The sequence below is a fragment of the Mastomys coucha genome, unplaced genomic scaffold, assembly GCF_008632895.1.
Source record: "Mastomys coucha isolate ucsf_1 unplaced genomic scaffold, UCSF_Mcou_1 pScaffold21, whole genome shotgun sequence".
Lineage (NCBI taxonomy): Eukaryota > Metazoa > Chordata > Mammalia > Rodentia > Muridae > Mastomys > Mastomys coucha.
This window is the reverse complement of record NW_022196904.1, coordinates 159,250,589-159,266,951: the sequence shown is the minus strand read 5'-3', so window position 1 is coordinate 159,266,951 and position 16,363 is coordinate 159,250,589. Positions and strand designations below refer to the sequence as shown.

Below are 16,363 nucleotides of genomic sequence, written 5' to 3'. Positions count from 1 at the left end.
ATCAGTTGTTTTTCATGACAAGATTAGAGCAATGTAATGTATTTGTCAAATAGTTTACCAAGGAATTAAATAACTGCTTTGGAACTTAATAATTTTGCTAGTGTATATCCTGCAAATAATATAGTCCTAAGTCAAATATGGTTTTAGTAATTTTATTGGTTGCTGTGCATGTGTATTATAGTATTGTATTTTAATGTTTTGATCTTTTTTATGAAATCAATATTGAAATTACTTAAAAAATATTCTTCATAAATTGGACTCTAGCTTTAGACTTAAAAATTTATTACTAGGTATGAACATTGGAAAATATTCCAATTATTTCTTTAGAAAGTAAACAGTCTGTACTTGGTTTTCCTAGCATGTGTCAGTGACATCCCTGAATATTGAAAATGAAACATTTCTGAGTTGTACCTTTCTTAGGAAAGTAACTTCTTAGGAAGTAAGAGTGGACACAAGAATAAAGAAGCTTTTGAGTGTAGTTTTCCTACTTGTGTTTGTTAGCTTCGCATTTGTAAATCAGTCTCCATGTGTTTTCCACCAGTACTCTCTTCATGATTCTCTTTCTAGAGTATGTTGTCTCTGTCAACTTTTCCTTGCTGACCGTTCCTATTTGCTCTGTTTTCAGGTTGGCTTTATTTACAAACCAGACAGTTCTAAATCTTCGCCAGTCCTCCCTTTACCTCAGACCCTGCTTTTTGGTCAGAATTACTTCTCAGCTTCAGCCTCCTTCAGCTCTCCTTTTGTATTCATCCTCTTTTGTTTTGGGATAGTTGTTCCACATTCTCCTGTTTGTTGCTTCTGGGAACTCTGAAAGAAGTAGTTTTCTTTGCTCTGCTCCTGTGGTGTGTAATGAGAAGAAATGAAAACAGTGCTAAGAGATAGCTGTGGCTCTTTCAAAGTGAGGAAGGTGGGGCACTGACAGATGGAAATGTTCCCAGTGACAATGGAAGGCCTAAAGATTGTGAGGAATATGGAGAAAGTGCCCATCTTAAGTTTTTCAAATTTATTTTTAAGGTTGAAAAATTGCTAGCAGCATTAATATAGCCAGAATGTCAGTGGAAAACCCTGAATACATTCTTTAAAGTTGGGTTAATTTTTATTAAATAACTTATTTAATAAAAATAAGTTTTTTATTTTTCTGTACAGTTTTTGTTATTTTATGACATTATATTTTTGTCTTTTTCTTCTAATTCTTTATAAAAATGGGTCTAATATATATAAACATGTAAATCAGTACGATTTCTTCTTTTAAAGGTTGTAGTTGGTTCCCCTACTCTATGCCACTGTGTGTTTCAACAATCTGTTTAGCAGAATTTTATTGGCAGACTCCATGATCATCTTGTCTAATTAAAATAAAATGTCTAATGCAGTGAATTTGTGTGAATAACTTATTCAGCATTAATCTTAAAATATAAAATATTTGAGATAGAATAGATTTTGTGAGTTAATAAAAAATATTTCAGGTCCACTAAGATGAATAGAGAAAATGTTTTCATAATAAAGTGCTATCTAGAATTTCCTTTTATAGTATCACTGCTACTACCTTTGTAAATATTGGGTTACTAAATTTACTTTCCTATTGTTGGACATATAATACATTTTGAAAAATCAAAGTCAAAGGTACTTAGCACTGTTCTATAACCTTAAAAGCTTGCATGGTTCATTTATATATATTATAACCTTTTAGGGAACTATATAGAAAGAAAAACTTGGGGTGTAGGTGGTATAATTGAAATGTAGATCATAATCTGTTTGTTTTACCAAATTAATTAGGGGTTCTGAGGATACATTTTGAATATTTGTGTATGTTTAGCATTTCGTCCCTTTGTTAGAAATCTCTCAGTGTGACTTGGTTTTAATAGGATGTATCTTGAATTGTGAGCCAATCACTCTTGAAAAGTATTAAGCCCTTTAAACACACTGGTCAGCCCCACAGAGGGAAGCCTACAGGTTTATTAGCACTGCTTGGCCTGAAAGCACAGCATACCCTTTTAGGTTGCACAGCAACAGACTCCTAGCAACCATAATAGATTGAATTTCTAAGAGTGACCAGGCCGGATGTAATAATAAAGCAAGAGGTACAAACAGTTGTCATGGTTTTCTTTTCTCAACAAGCTAGTTTGATTTAGGGAAGCTTAGCTTTTCAAAATTGGGCAAACTTCTAGTAAAACTACTACTGTTTATACATAGGACTTTTGATATTACCATGCCAATAATGGTACCAAAATTTAAGAGACATGGGTTAATAATATGCTTATAATAAAACAAAAGTTAAAAGGATTATTATTTAAAGTTTTCAAGAGGAATGTTTTAAAAGGATGTTATCATAAACTTAAATTAGAATTGGAGCCAGATAATGCTAATATCCTTTTTAAAAATAAAAACTTCATTATATTTATGTTTTCTCTCTTTTTGGTACTCTATTTTAATTTTAATGCAGTTCCCTGTAGTTTTATGTTGTGATGTAATTGAACATTCATATAAAACTTATCATGTTACATATTTCAAAACATTAAAAACCTCAGCTTATTTGAACTGCTTTGAAGTTATAAACCAATTGAAGCAGAGAATTTATTAGTGAAACAATATAGACATATTTAATCTTTCACAGTGATAGGAAAAGCACTGTTTGTCTACAGATGTAATGTGCTCTGACTTCCTCAGCATTCTTTCTGTTTAGACACTGGTGTGTGTGTGCTAATGTTGCTGTGAAAGGGAACTTACTCAGATACAGTCACAGGCTGAAGAAGGATGCTTCCATCAAAGGAAGAGACTAGCTGTTGGAGTTGAGAGTAGTACTGCGGCCTTTGACAGTAGTAAGCTGTAAGTATACACATATGCTAATACCATTGATTTGTTCATCTTTTGTGTTAGCATTTGGAAAGATTGTTAAAGTGGCAGTTGTAGTAAAGACTAACAATTACAGTAAAGAGCAGAAATTAGGTATTTGTGACCTATTATATTTCATTAAAAGACTTCCTTATTAAAATGGCACAGCTTACTCTGATTACTTGACAGCTGCCCAAAACAGATTAGAAAATACAGTTTCAGCTAAAGGTAAAATCAACCTTTTAAGCAAACTCCTAGCATAGGACAAATAATATATAGTATAGTATAAGCCTTTTTAAACAATAAATTTGGGAGAAATGTTTATCAGTGGCTAAATCACATGCTCCCTTAGCATTCATTTAGGAAGAGCACCGACAGGGGGATTTTCCCGCTGAGATGTCTTACAACACTCATCTGAGACTGTACAAGCTTCTCACTAGATAATTGACTTTGAGCAGTGTAGATCTAGAGAGCAGCATGGCTCCCAGTAAGCATTTTCCTACCTTCTTTCTTGTACCCACAACTCAAACTTTGGAAGCTTTATTACTAGGTTATTTCTGAACTTTAGGCATCTTCTTCAAAATAATGAATTGTCTGGTTTTTTTCTAGACAAAGTTTTCATCTTCTATGGCTCTTACTAGCTTCTCTAGTATTTCTACTTGCTTCTGTAAACACACAGTAAACCAATTCTTGTTTCTTTGTCCCTGTCTTCTATCCCATCAAGTATGGGATAAGTACTATAGAACATTCTTTGAGTACCAAATTATACTTCACTGTTGAACACACACACACACACACACACACACACAGACTTAATATGAAACTGATATATACAAAGTTGACTTGTGAGAATTTACAATATTAATAGAAAGCTGCTGTATGTGTATGGAACTGTATAGTTTACACAAAGTCCCAAACTAAGCTGTTTGAGACACTCATGATAATTCCATTTATATATAAGCTGGATCTTCAGTTAAATAAGTACCTGGTAGAAGTTGGAGTGGATAATACCATGAATTGTATCTTACAATTGTGAAGAAAGGGTTATGTACACCATAGATATAGAACCGAGTATGTAATGAGTTTGAAGAGTTCCTTGGTGATGAAATAGACAAGAAAAAACAGAATTTAACACATGGCTAGGATGTTATCAGCCAGTGTACATTTTAGAAGGAGGATCCAGTGTGAAAATTAAAGTGGTCTTTACTGAGATGAATTTGGTAGATGTGTGTAGAGTAGATCGTAGACCTGTAAAACAGGATTCTGGTTTTTAATTCCAAAAGGCCTTGCTTGAACTCCTTCTGTTCTTCTTTTACATTGAATTCATATGTGATGCAGATAACCAGTATTGAATGATGTTGTATTACAAAGTGTGAACAAGTGTAACACCAGCTATATGCTTAGCACTATGACAGTGAGTAATATTGCCAGGGTAGCACTTGACTAGTAAGTACTACTAGAAGTGATGGTGCTATAGTAATCATTATCAATTGTGTTGTAATGAAGATTGAGTCTGAGGAAACATTTGTGTAAAGAGGATATGGGAATCATACCAGTCCCTACATCAATAATGGTCACAGATCATATCCCTACATACTTGAATACTTATCACGAAGTATAATGGAACATGTTTTATCACCGTAACTTGACCAGTTCTTTGTGGGGCAGTGGCAACAGGAGAACTGACTCATCATCTTGGTCCCAAACTATAGTTTACCTCCTACCCCAATGTTCCGGGTGCTTTACTGTAGTTTGCCTGCATGTATACTCAACTAGATAGCCTGGCTCCATTGTTTTCAAGCTCTCTTCTTTACAACTTCTGAGTCTAGAGGTGAGTATCTGCCTCTCTATCTACACTGGGAAGGGTAGTTCATGGCTGCATTACTGTGTGGTCCTCAGGGTCAACTTAAGTAGATTTCTGAGGGGTGAGCATGACACTGAACTGAACAAATTTCTTGACCTATGAGCTTATGCCTGGATAAGATAGTCATAGCTGACATTCAGAAGTGCAAGGAGGGGCTGTAGAGATGGTTCAGATATTAAGAACACTTGCCACTTTTCCAGAGGATACGGGTTCATGGCCCAGCATTACCTGATAGCTTAGAACCATCAGTAATTTTAGTTTCAGAGGATCGGACTCTTTTCTGGCCTCCATGGACACTGCATACATTTGCTGTACAGACATGTGCATGCAGAGTTAGTCTCTCTCTCTCTCTCTCTCTCCCTCTCTCCCCCCGCCCCCTCACACACACACACCACAAGTGCAAGGACTTGGAACACTGATTTCTCTTGTGTGTTGTGAAGATGGTGCTGGAAGTGCCTCTTTGACATGATGATAAATTAGCAGGGCTTCTTCCTGTGTTTGTGAAGTGCCATAAGAATGAAAAGGCTAAAGGATAGCTAGGTTCTTGGTGGCTTGTAGAGCTGCTAAGGAAAACAGTATTTGGGTGCAGTGTGATTGGGACATAACCTTGTATTTGTTGTCACCATGTCTACTAGCATCTAGTCACATTCTCATACGTTGCTAACCACCTTACCAGAGTAAGAAGTTACCATAGAATATAACAAGAGGGAAATAAATTACTGAGAAATCACCCTAGTACTTAGGACACTAGGAAGGACATTTGGTTGACTTGGTACTGTGCCTGTGTACTGCATGTGAGGAACTTTGTATATATGGTGTCTAACATACTTTTATTTGAATTATTGAATATGAACAGGCACTTAAGGAATAAACTGGACTTACTGTTAAAGTGATGGGTGGGAAAGGCAAAATTTCATCAATGAACTAGTGTGGTAGCTGTGCAACTTGCAATCCCTTAAAAGATCTGAGCAATTGAATCACAGTGTGGTGGGAAACAGAGAAACAGCTGTTGTAAACAGAGATATTGTTTATAGCCTATTTGGAGAGGAGGAGTTGGCAAAGATAAACTGACTACAGTTTAGCATGGACTTACGCTCAGAAGATTGACATAGGGAAGGATATTTGGAGAAAATAATTACAATTAAAGGAGTAGGTAGAAGATTTTAAAAGTGTAATTATAAGTCTGTATAATTAATAATTATGTTGCTTAAAATCACTGAAACATGTCACTTCATTTATAATATATACAGTAAACTTCATTTCAGAGAATGTTCCTAGTGTGACAGACATGTCTGATTATGTAGAGTTTAAGTTGTCCATTTTTTTGAGAAAGTGGGTTCATTAATTAGTATAGACTGTTTCATTTTGCTGGATATGACTTATAATCCCCTAGATACACACAAACACCTGTGATTATTTTGTGAGCCTTGTCTTGTCTTTAGTTAGTCCTAAATACATGTATTTAGATTTGCTCCCTGTTCATATAGACTCAGCTGTGCCTGTTTGCTTTGCTATTTTTCCAAGTTTAATGGACCAATATAAAAATTTATGGCAACTGTCACTTAATGTCACTTCTACCTTTGAGGAAAATGAAAACAAAACCAGATCATGCTAGAAAACTGTGTTGCTGTGTATAGTTGACTATAATATACATACTATACTATACTGACCTGTGATACCATGGACCAAATTTATGCCAGCAAAACTAGTCTGAACAGGGTTATACATAGACATAAATGTATGTTGTGGTATCATTGTTATTATAAGTTGACTGTATTAGAAATAAAGAACAGTGATTTCAAATAACTTTTTCTATTTTTCTAGAGATTTCTTTAAAAAACAAAACAAAATCTGGAAATTACTGTGCACATACCTTGTTTTTCTTTTAAAATTTTGTCATATGTTACATTCTGATTGCAGTTTCCTCTTTCTCCACTCTTCCCAGTTCTTCTCTCTTCCCTCTTCCCAGATCCACTCCCCATCCCTTGCCCTTCAGAAAAGCAGGCCTCCCAGGGATACCAACTAAACACAGAATAGCAAGTTCCAGTAAGACTGGGCATAAACCCTTACATCAAGGTTGGACAAGGCTACCTAGTAGAAGGAAGAGGGTCCCAAGAGCAGGTGAGAGAGAGACACCCAACCCTCCCACTGTTAGTAGTCCTGTAAGAACAGCTACAGAACCATAATATATATGCTGAGGACTTAGGTCAGACCGTACAAGCTCCACTGTGCGCTTTAATCCCAGCACTCAGGAGATAGGGACAGGCTGATCTTTGTGAGTCTGAAGCTAACCTAGTCTACATAGTAAAGATCTTATTTTTCTATAAAGTTGGTTATTGTCTGTCATTTTGCTACTGTTTTCAGCCTTATGATTTATGTTTGCTTTACTTTCTCATTTCCAGGAAGTCATATTTAAGATTTGAGCTCATATATAACCTGTTAAGTTTTTCTCATTTTTATTTCTTTAAATATAGAAAATTAGCAGAATTGTTTTCAGCATTGTTCTTTTCACATTGTAAAGCACACATTTAAAAAAATCCCCTTTATTTTTCCTCACCTATATTTGTTTCTGATAATCAAAACATATTTATTCTTTGAATTCTAGTTCATTAAGACATATTCACATTTGCTCCCTGTAAAATCAAACGCAATATCCTTTTTTGCTTAATAAGGAAAAAAAAAAAGGAGATTTAGTCATACAAAGAATACTTTTAAATAATTGAGGCACATGCAGTGATTTAAAATAACCAACAGTTTCAAGATATTTTGAAGATTGTTTTATCTTAATCTGATGTTTTGTTTTGTTTTTAAGCATGTTTGAGCTCTTGGTATTTTTGGCATTGTAGGATAAAGAATCCCTTGGGTTTGGCTGGCGGAAAGACTAGTGGTAAATTGATCATGTGTCATCTATTACCTATGTGACACAGTGAGATACAAAGAGTACTATAGAGATTTGACTGTCATATATAGAATCTCAAGTCTGAATTTTTTTCAAAAGTATCCACTTTTATTTACATTTTGGAATGTGCTTTTTCTTATTTGGTGTTTAAAGTTAATATGGTGAGGAGCTTTATTCTTTCACAACTATATATGTACTAGAAACATTATTAGATTGTGTTATGTAATTCTTTTAAATGCTTCAGGAAACCTGTTTATCCGTGGTGCTATGGAAACTGTAAGAGAACTTCTCTCTGATGTCTATCACCTACCCCCTCTGTCACCTCCAGCTGTCTCAGGTAGGAATAAAGGATGCTGTATTTAAAAATCATGTAGCTATCATTCCGAATTTATAGGAAAGCAATGAAAAAGCATTCAGATCCCTTGATTATGTATGTGACATAATCAAGTACTTTTCAGGCTTAGAGGAATTTAGTGAGATCAAAAATAGAAGATGGAGTCTTCTCATGGCTTTGGTTCCCATGTATCACCCTCCATAATGTCTGGATCCTAAAGTGAGCCAAAGAATTGGATACACTCACTCCATTTCTATACTAGTTACCGTACCAGACACCATGCATGTACTAGAATCTATTTAAGAGTAGAAAACTTCAGTCACTTTATTGAAATTCAGAAGATGGCATGATGGTACTTGGATCAGTAGATCTTACCTATTTGGTGAGTAGTTTGCTACCGTGCTTCTGATGATGTCATAATTCCTCCATTCAATGATGGCTTGGTTACTACAGTTTGGTTATGGGAACCTTTGCTTTCACTGCAAAAAATACCTTTAAAAGAAAGCCTTCTTTTGGCATTCAGAAATGTGAAATGAGCTGAGATGGACGTATGGTGAATGGGAAACTCATCTGGAGGGACAGGCTTTATGTCTGAATACTTATGTCTGAGTACTTACAAGATGAACATCATTGCTCTTGAGATTGTGTGTACATTCAGTGTATTTTCTTATAATCCCAAATTGTTGGAATTTAATGATCAGGCCACTAAGGTTGATAAAAGCTTATTTTTTGCCATTTCTTTCTATAAATGAAATTCAAACAATTAAAATTGCTATTTTCAAGTAATTGTATGGTTTACCTTTTCGTAGGTGGTCTAGTAATGGAATGCTTGTAATGGTTTTAAATGTAGTGTACTTTCCCCCTATCTGATGCTGGTTATTGAACTCTGGGTCTCATGCACATTAGGCAAATGCTCTGAGCTGTGCACCAGACCTAATGTACTTACCTTTTGCTATGGTGTGGATCAGAGCTAGTGTCTTCCATGGGTTAAGTAAGGGGTCTATCCCTGAGCGACACTTAGCATTCAATTTGTCTTTAAGAGCTACCATCTCATGTTTATTTCATAGATTTATGAGCCTTTATATATTTCTAATGAAAGATGTGCTGATAAGGTAGAATCTGTCAAAAGTTCCTGATTCTTTAAATAGCCTTTCTTACTGTGGAAAATCTTCAAGTATAGAGGGAAAGTAAATGCATAGGCTGTGAATCAAAGAACAAGACCAAAGGGAAATAAGAACTATTTCCTCAGGAGGTAAAGAGAAACCAAATCTATACCATACCCCTGTACACACACACACACACACACACACAGACAGAGCAGAGACAGAGACACACAGAAACACACACACATACACAGAGAGACAGAGACAGACACACACAAGAGACAGAGACAGAGACACACACAGAGAGCGAGTGAGAGACAGACAGAGAGAGAGAGACAGAGACAGAGAGACAGATACAGAAAAGCAGAGGCATACAGACAGACAGAAACAAGGCAATAAGGCCTTATTCTGAAGAATAGCTTTGTCTCGGCCTCGGAATTCTTATCTCGGAATTGCTGGGATTACAGCTGTACACTTTGATGTTTTAGCCTCCCCTTCAAACTTGTGTTTTGTAAATGTCCTCCAGAGGTTGCACCAAAAGTTCCCTTGTACATTTTTAAGATTTTATCATGGATATAAGGATATAAGGATATCATGGATGTACGGTTTTAAGAATGGTGATTAATTTTGTGTCTAAGCCCTCACAACATGATTTGGAACTTAAGTATAGTATGCATTTATATATAGGAATTTTATTTTAAGAGCTATGATTTTTATCAAAGTATATCTAAAGCACTAGCTCTTTCAGATATTTTCCTTGGATATGTTGTAATTTTCTTATACTTTTCAAATATTGCAGTTGTTAATCAAATCAATCTGATATTCTTTTACTTACTGAGAATATCTGACTGTAGACATTATATATCTAATAATTACACAAACTTATGCAAATTTGTAAAAAGATTCTGGTTGCAGTATATTTTTAGAGGTAATGTAAAGTATATAAATCAATGAGCAGGCTAGAGAAGTCCTTTCTTTAGGAAAGTAGTGGAGGAAGCATCCTAAAGTCATCCCAAGGGAAGAAGCAGGGAACAATATTACATGTCTGTCCTTAAACCATTTTTCCTATTGCTCTGATATTTAGACTTTCTTTAGTTTTGGTGGCACTAATCTCTGTTGTAAATGAAATGAATAAGGTTATTGGGAGAGGGAATGGAGGAAAGGAAACAAGTTTATATAGAGGTCAGTAATTATAATTTATATAGTAGGTCATAATTTATAGATTTTTAAATTTTTGTTTGTGTTTTTTTTTGCTGTGTGTGTTTGTGTGTATGTATTTGTGTGTGTAGTATTAGTAAGAACTTGCTGTGTGTGGCTGGTTGGTTTATGGTGTAGTCATTGGCTTCTTGTAAACGGAGAAGCAGTAGCTGACTGAGAAACACAATTCAAGCAGTGCAGTTTTTACGTCAGTGATGTAACTGTGAAGTATGATATGATTCTATTCTGTTCCACATATTAGGGACTTTGAAACTGCTTTGAAATTAAAGCAATTCTGCAGGACCCATGTTTGTGGGATCACTGGTAGTCAGGCTCCGTCTGCAGAGTAGATGTGTCTTTTCTTTCACATGGGCTCATGCATTACAAAGTTTCAGCCATTCACAGCTCTATATAGTTGCCTATAGATGAGGAGTAGCTAACTAGATCTCTTTTTGTTCTTATTTATTTTGGTATGAGTGGTGATCAGTGTTATATATACTGCTTCTTTTCTTACTGGTGATTGTGGATCTAGATAATAAAATGTAGACTCTAGATATTCCTTTCTCTTTTTTCTCTTTCTTTCTTTCTTTCTTTCTTTATTCATTCCTTTTTCTTAATGAATATTTCCTTGACTTTACATACTCTATAGGGAATAAAAATAAAAAAATAAAAATGAAAAAAATCCGGGCCTGTAGTAATTTTTAAGATACTAATTTAAAATATGTAAGTAGAAAAAATTGCTAAATGTAAGAGTCCTGTGTGAACTATTTAACATTTAAAGTACAGAGTAACATAGTTACTTCTTATGGCATTTAAAGTGCTCCTTGGATGTCATAACAGTAGTCCTGGCAGTTACATCTAGTTTTGACAGGGTAATTTTCATGAGCTACTCTCTGTTTACAGAGTGAAAATGCTGGATCATGATAATCTTCAGAAATAGTGGTAGAAGTTCTAGGAATGACTCCTTTTTCACATCAGAGAATTGTAGAGTCTTTCATATGTAAGTTTAACCTTGGGTTTTCATGATACACAAACATGCACTTGGTTCTTACTGTATTGTAATAATCTATGAACTGTCTTATCTACAAATACAGAGAAAATCTTAAAATCAGTGATTTTTCCAAACCATAATGAAATTTAATAAGGGGTAAGTGTAAAACACACAAATTCAAGTTAAAATAGCTATTTAGACTAAAATTTAATTCAGTTGTTTAGACTCAATTCATTCTACAGATTGACTCTGTATCTGGAGTTTATGTTCTAAAAGGCAGTGACATCTGTTTTTCTGAAATTGGTTCATGAGCTTTTAGTTTAATGTGCTAAGCTGAACACCCCTAGGTGATACATTCAGTGATATTCTCCACAGTCCATTCTGGACATGGAGTGATTGACAGTGTCCCCCAAATGACAGCAGAATGCTCTGGATAGGAGTGAGCAAAGGTTTGCACCACAGGGGTGCTTCTTAATGCAGGTGACTCAAATTTGTAATCCAAGTAATTTGCATTTCTCTTTTTTCATTGTTAGAATCTTTTCTTCTAAAACTAATGATGTGGATAAAAAAGAATTAACTTATTTCTTTGAAAACCAGACCTATTTAGAACAAGCTTAAGTTTTAGAAAGGGCAATTTTATTTTGTCATAAAGAAGACCCTCCTTAAAGGTCCCTAAATTTTAGAGGAGTTAGACAGATATTTCAAGTGTTTGGTAACTTACATCCAACCATGTCTTCAAGACTAAAGGATTAGTTATTCACCTAAAGAGTAAGTGTATTCTTTATGTCTCTGTTAAGTTTAAGGGTTTCATTATAATCATGCTACCAGCTACTTGGAAGAATAATGCTGTGCTTATGACTAAAGATGATATGTGCAATTTATGGAGATATGTAAATTATTTCCTCATATTAAGATTTAAAACTGTAAGTGGATTTGAGTTTATGGTACTAAAATTCCTTTATTGTATAAAAGAAATTCCATGTTGGGCCTGGAGAAATGCCGCCCTTGCAGAGGGCTCATGATCAGTTCCTGGCACTCATATGGCAGCTCACAACTGACTGTGACCCCTGTCTCAGGGACTCTGCCTCCTCTTGGCCTCCTTGGCACCAGATTTTCATGTGGCAGACTTAATATATGTGTTTGTGTGTGTGTGTGTGTATATATACATATATACACACACATATACATGTATATATGTATATATAAATAAATATTCATATACATAGAGATTAAAAATATTTTAAAAAATCCATGTTATTTTGTATGTTTTAAAAATACTTGATAAAAATTCTTGATAAAAGAATACAGAAGAGGCCATAACTAGTAAGGAAGAGGCTGAAGCAGTGCTCCCCATCAGCTGTTTTGGATAGTCCTGCATCTTATGTGGTAACTAGTTAGCATTTCAGAGCACTGACATCTAATAGGTGCTATGTTAAATGATGCTCTGCGTCAGGCACTGGAGTGAGTACCTCCTTAAGCTCCTATAATCTTCACATTAACTCTAAATTTCAAGATCACTTCATTATATAGATTCATTCTTTGCACTTCTTGTCACTGATTTATTACTTGTAAGCCAAATTGTCATTAAAACTGCTCAGTTTTTTAACTGCTAAAAAGAAAAGGTTTCTAGAGATGTGACTCCGTGTATAGCATGGGCTTGGTGTACAGGAGGCCCTTGAGTCTCAAGGACACATATACATGAACACAAATTCTGCTGTGATCTTTTTGTAGTTGTATGTAAATGTAAGTTTTTCCCAGATGATATTGTGGTATTATAACATGACTTATGACTTATGAAAACCTCACTCTCTAGCCTTGGTTGGCATGGAACACTCCCTGTGTAGCTTAAGTTGCCCTAAAGTTTTCAGCTTTTCTGCTTTAGCCTCTCAGTGGCTATGTTTACAGGATTTTGCTGTCATACTCAGCAAAGGTAGAAGTTGAGAGGATGGAAGAATAGGAAGAATACTTTCAGCTATGAAGCCATTTATAAATGTGGAAGGTGACACACTGCTTGCAGTGATGAAAGTATATTGCTCTGTGCCTCAGTTTCTTTTTCTGTTGCTTTTTAAGAACAGGTTGCCCTGAGGCGTGAAGTTTAGGTGTGTTCCTTTCAAACTGAGCCTTTCTTAGGTGCAGTCTTGCCCTCAGGGTTCCTTACTTATTGTCCCAGTGTCGAGGAAGGTTTCTTTAATGATGCTAATATCTTTAAAGAGTTGCAAATGCACTGTCATATTATTATTATTATTATTATTATTATTATTATTATTTGGCTCTTCTTGTTGCTCTCCTTGTGTATATGAACTGAGAACTCTGAGCAATAATCACAACACAGCCTCAATGTTATCCTAGCTTGAAATTTCTGTCAAACAACTTCAATCATTACTTTTGAATTCAACTTCACTCTGGTTCTTGGGACATTGGTAGACTACTGGCAAATTCTTTGACAGAATAAAACTTAAATGCCCTCAAGCTCTGTTCCCAATGAAGTCCTGTCCTCCACTTAAACCTTATGAGCCAGGCCTTGACAGTCAGCATTTTTGTTTAAAACTCCCACTAGAATAGTCCATTTAAGCTCTGCTGATGGAATTCTAGAAGTTTTAGCTCTTTTTTTTATTATTTTATTTATTTACATTCCAAATGTTGCCCCCCTTCCCAGAGTTCTTCACCCCCTCCCCTTTGCCTCTGAGAGAGTTTTCCCTTACCCCTCTTCACCCACTCCCTCACCTTATCTCCCCAACCCGCTTCCCTGGGGCATCAAGTCTCTACAGCATTAGGCCCATCCTCTCCCACTGAGGCTAGACAAGGCAGTCCAATGCTGCATATCTGTTGGGGGTCAGAGACCAGCCAATGTAAGCTCTTTGGTTGGTGGCGTAGTTTCTGGGAACTCAGAATACTGTTGGTCTTCCTATAGGGTTTCCATCCCCTTCAGCTCCTTCAATCCTTCCCCTAACTCTTGATCTGGGGGCCCTGACCTCAGTCCAATGGTTGGCTCTAAGTAAGTATTTGTCTCAGTCAGCTGCTGATAGAGAAGCCCATGCTAGGCTTCTGTCTGCAAGCACAACATGGCATAGAATAGTGTCAGGGTTGGGTGCCTGTGCATGGGATGGATCCCAAGCTGGGCTGGTCACTGGATGGCCTTTTCTTAAGTCTCTGCTCCATTTTTTCCCCTGCATTTCTTTTAGTTCCAAACTCCCTCCTCCTTCTCCTCCTCCTCTTTCTTTTTTTTTTGAGAGTCAAGACCTACATGGTCAAGTTTATCAGGGCAGCAACCATACTTTTAATAGTTTTGGTCTTAGTTACTCTTATGTTGGTGTGATAAAATACCTTGAAAAGAGTAATTTATAGAGGGTTTATTTTAGCTTTCAGTTCCAGAGAGAGATGGTCCCTCATAGAATCATGCATGTGACAGGAGCAAGAGGCTGGTTAGTCACACTGCAGCCACACATAGGAAGTTGAGAGTGAACCAGAAGTGTGTCCTGTTAACTTGTAAGTCCCATGTGCTGTGACCCACTACATTCTGTGACTTACTTCAGTCAGTGAGGCCTGCCGCCTAAAGGGGCCACAACTTTCCTGGCCAGCAATTTCAACTGGCAATCAAATGTTCAAACAAGAGTCTATGGGGGAACATTTCATATTCGAGTACTGTGATTTCGGTTTTAGTAGATATATATAAAAATATGATTTTGAAGAAAAGATAATACCTTTATATGTGAAATTTAGTTACCTTTAATGTTTTTTTAGTGTATCAGACAAATATTTATTGGGGTCTATTTTATTTTTAAAGATTAAAGATAGTTTTCCCACTTAGTACTTGATATAAAATGGGGCAACAAGTTGTAGTAGTGTTGATTACTTATAGTAAAATTTGGCATAATTTTAGCAAATAACATAATATTTGACATGAGATAATTATGATTATAATTTATTGTTAGAATGGAGTGTGTATAGATTGAATGAACTTAGTATTTACTCATGTAAATACTACTTATATTTTTATAAGTTTATACTTTTGAGAGCATTTTTTGGCTTGCTTATACTACATTTCTTATAAAATATGGCACATATAATTTTGCCTAGTATATAAATGAAGAGCTGATATATTGAGAGATTAATTGACTTGTCCATGGTTGTTTGGCTTATGAGTGATTTATCAAGTTTCATGTATAATTACATTTTTAACTGAACCTACAGTGGCCCTTACTGGGAAGGAGCCAAGCATAGAGTCCAACTGTAATTGTTGTCCTATTCAGCTTTACCAATTCCAGAGTTTTTTATATTTATTTTCATTCTGATCACCTTAATGTACTTAATGGCTCAAATGTTGCCGTAGTTTGGTACATTGGTGGGATTCAGAACTCTTGCAGAGTCTGTTTTCTTTCCATTTGAGCTTTAACAAATATGTAAAAGAATATTTCACAGTAGAACATAGAATTCGATCTGTTCCAGGTGTATATGTAAACTTTAGGAGGGTCTGGCAGCTTCAGTGTTTGTTTCTAAGAGACTGAATCTTATAACAAATCTCACTAGCCTTCTAGAACAACCATGTGAAAGGTTGGGCCAGTGGAAAGGGAGTCTGGGAAAGCATCTGCGGAGCAAAGCCGCTTAGCTCTCAGTCTCTTAGAGCTACCCAAGCCTCACCTGCACATGGGAAGCAGTCACATGATCACCCGCAAGCTAGAACCTCTGCCTCAAGAGTAACTACAGAGTATAAAATGAGAATTATTTTGAGTTAGTTAGTTTTGGTTTAGTTTGTTGTCACAACAGAGAAAATACCCCCAAACATTCTTGAACAGGTATTGAATTATTTTTCTCCTACTTGGATAGTTTTAATTTTAATGTGGATTATATAAGCATAATATTAAGAGAAATAATAATAGATAAATAATTATTTTCCAGAATTAGTTTTTATTTGACTTAACTCCACAAGTTTGATCAAACTTGTGTTAATCTGTAGAAAACCCCTTTCTGTATGGGGTCTCCTTAGAGCAGTCTGGGGAAAGAGAGCTGCCTGTAAACAGGCCTGGGCTGGCTTGTCTTTGTTCTGGAGCTCTTCATTGTCTCTTATAGGGCTGTCTACTGTGTCTTCAGGTCTGTTCTCTCCTCTCTATACTCCTTATTACAGATCCCTCCCTCCTCCTCCCCCTCC

General features: G+C 35.8%; 1 protein-coding gene across 8 annotated transcripts in view; it reads left to right on the top strand.

Annotated features, from left to right (window-relative positions):
- Positions 1-16,363, top strand: part of Rfx3 (regulatory factor X3) — a 246,388-nt gene that overhangs the window by 21,188 nt on the left and 208,837 nt on the right. For 2 of the 8 annotated variants that reach the window (XM_031390023.1, XM_031390026.1), the window contains exon 2: positions 7,837-7,929. The exons of 5 other annotated variants lie outside the window; for them this stretch is intronic. In XM_031390023.1, the coding sequence (XP_031245883.1) occupies positions 7,860-7,929 (70 nt within the window). In that variant the 5' untranslated portion in view covers positions 7,837-7,859. Of the gene's footprint in view, positions 1-6,638; positions 6,815-7,836; positions 7,930-16,363 lie in introns of those variants that run through there. One more of the 8 variants, XM_031390033.1, reaches the window with a different exon arrangement.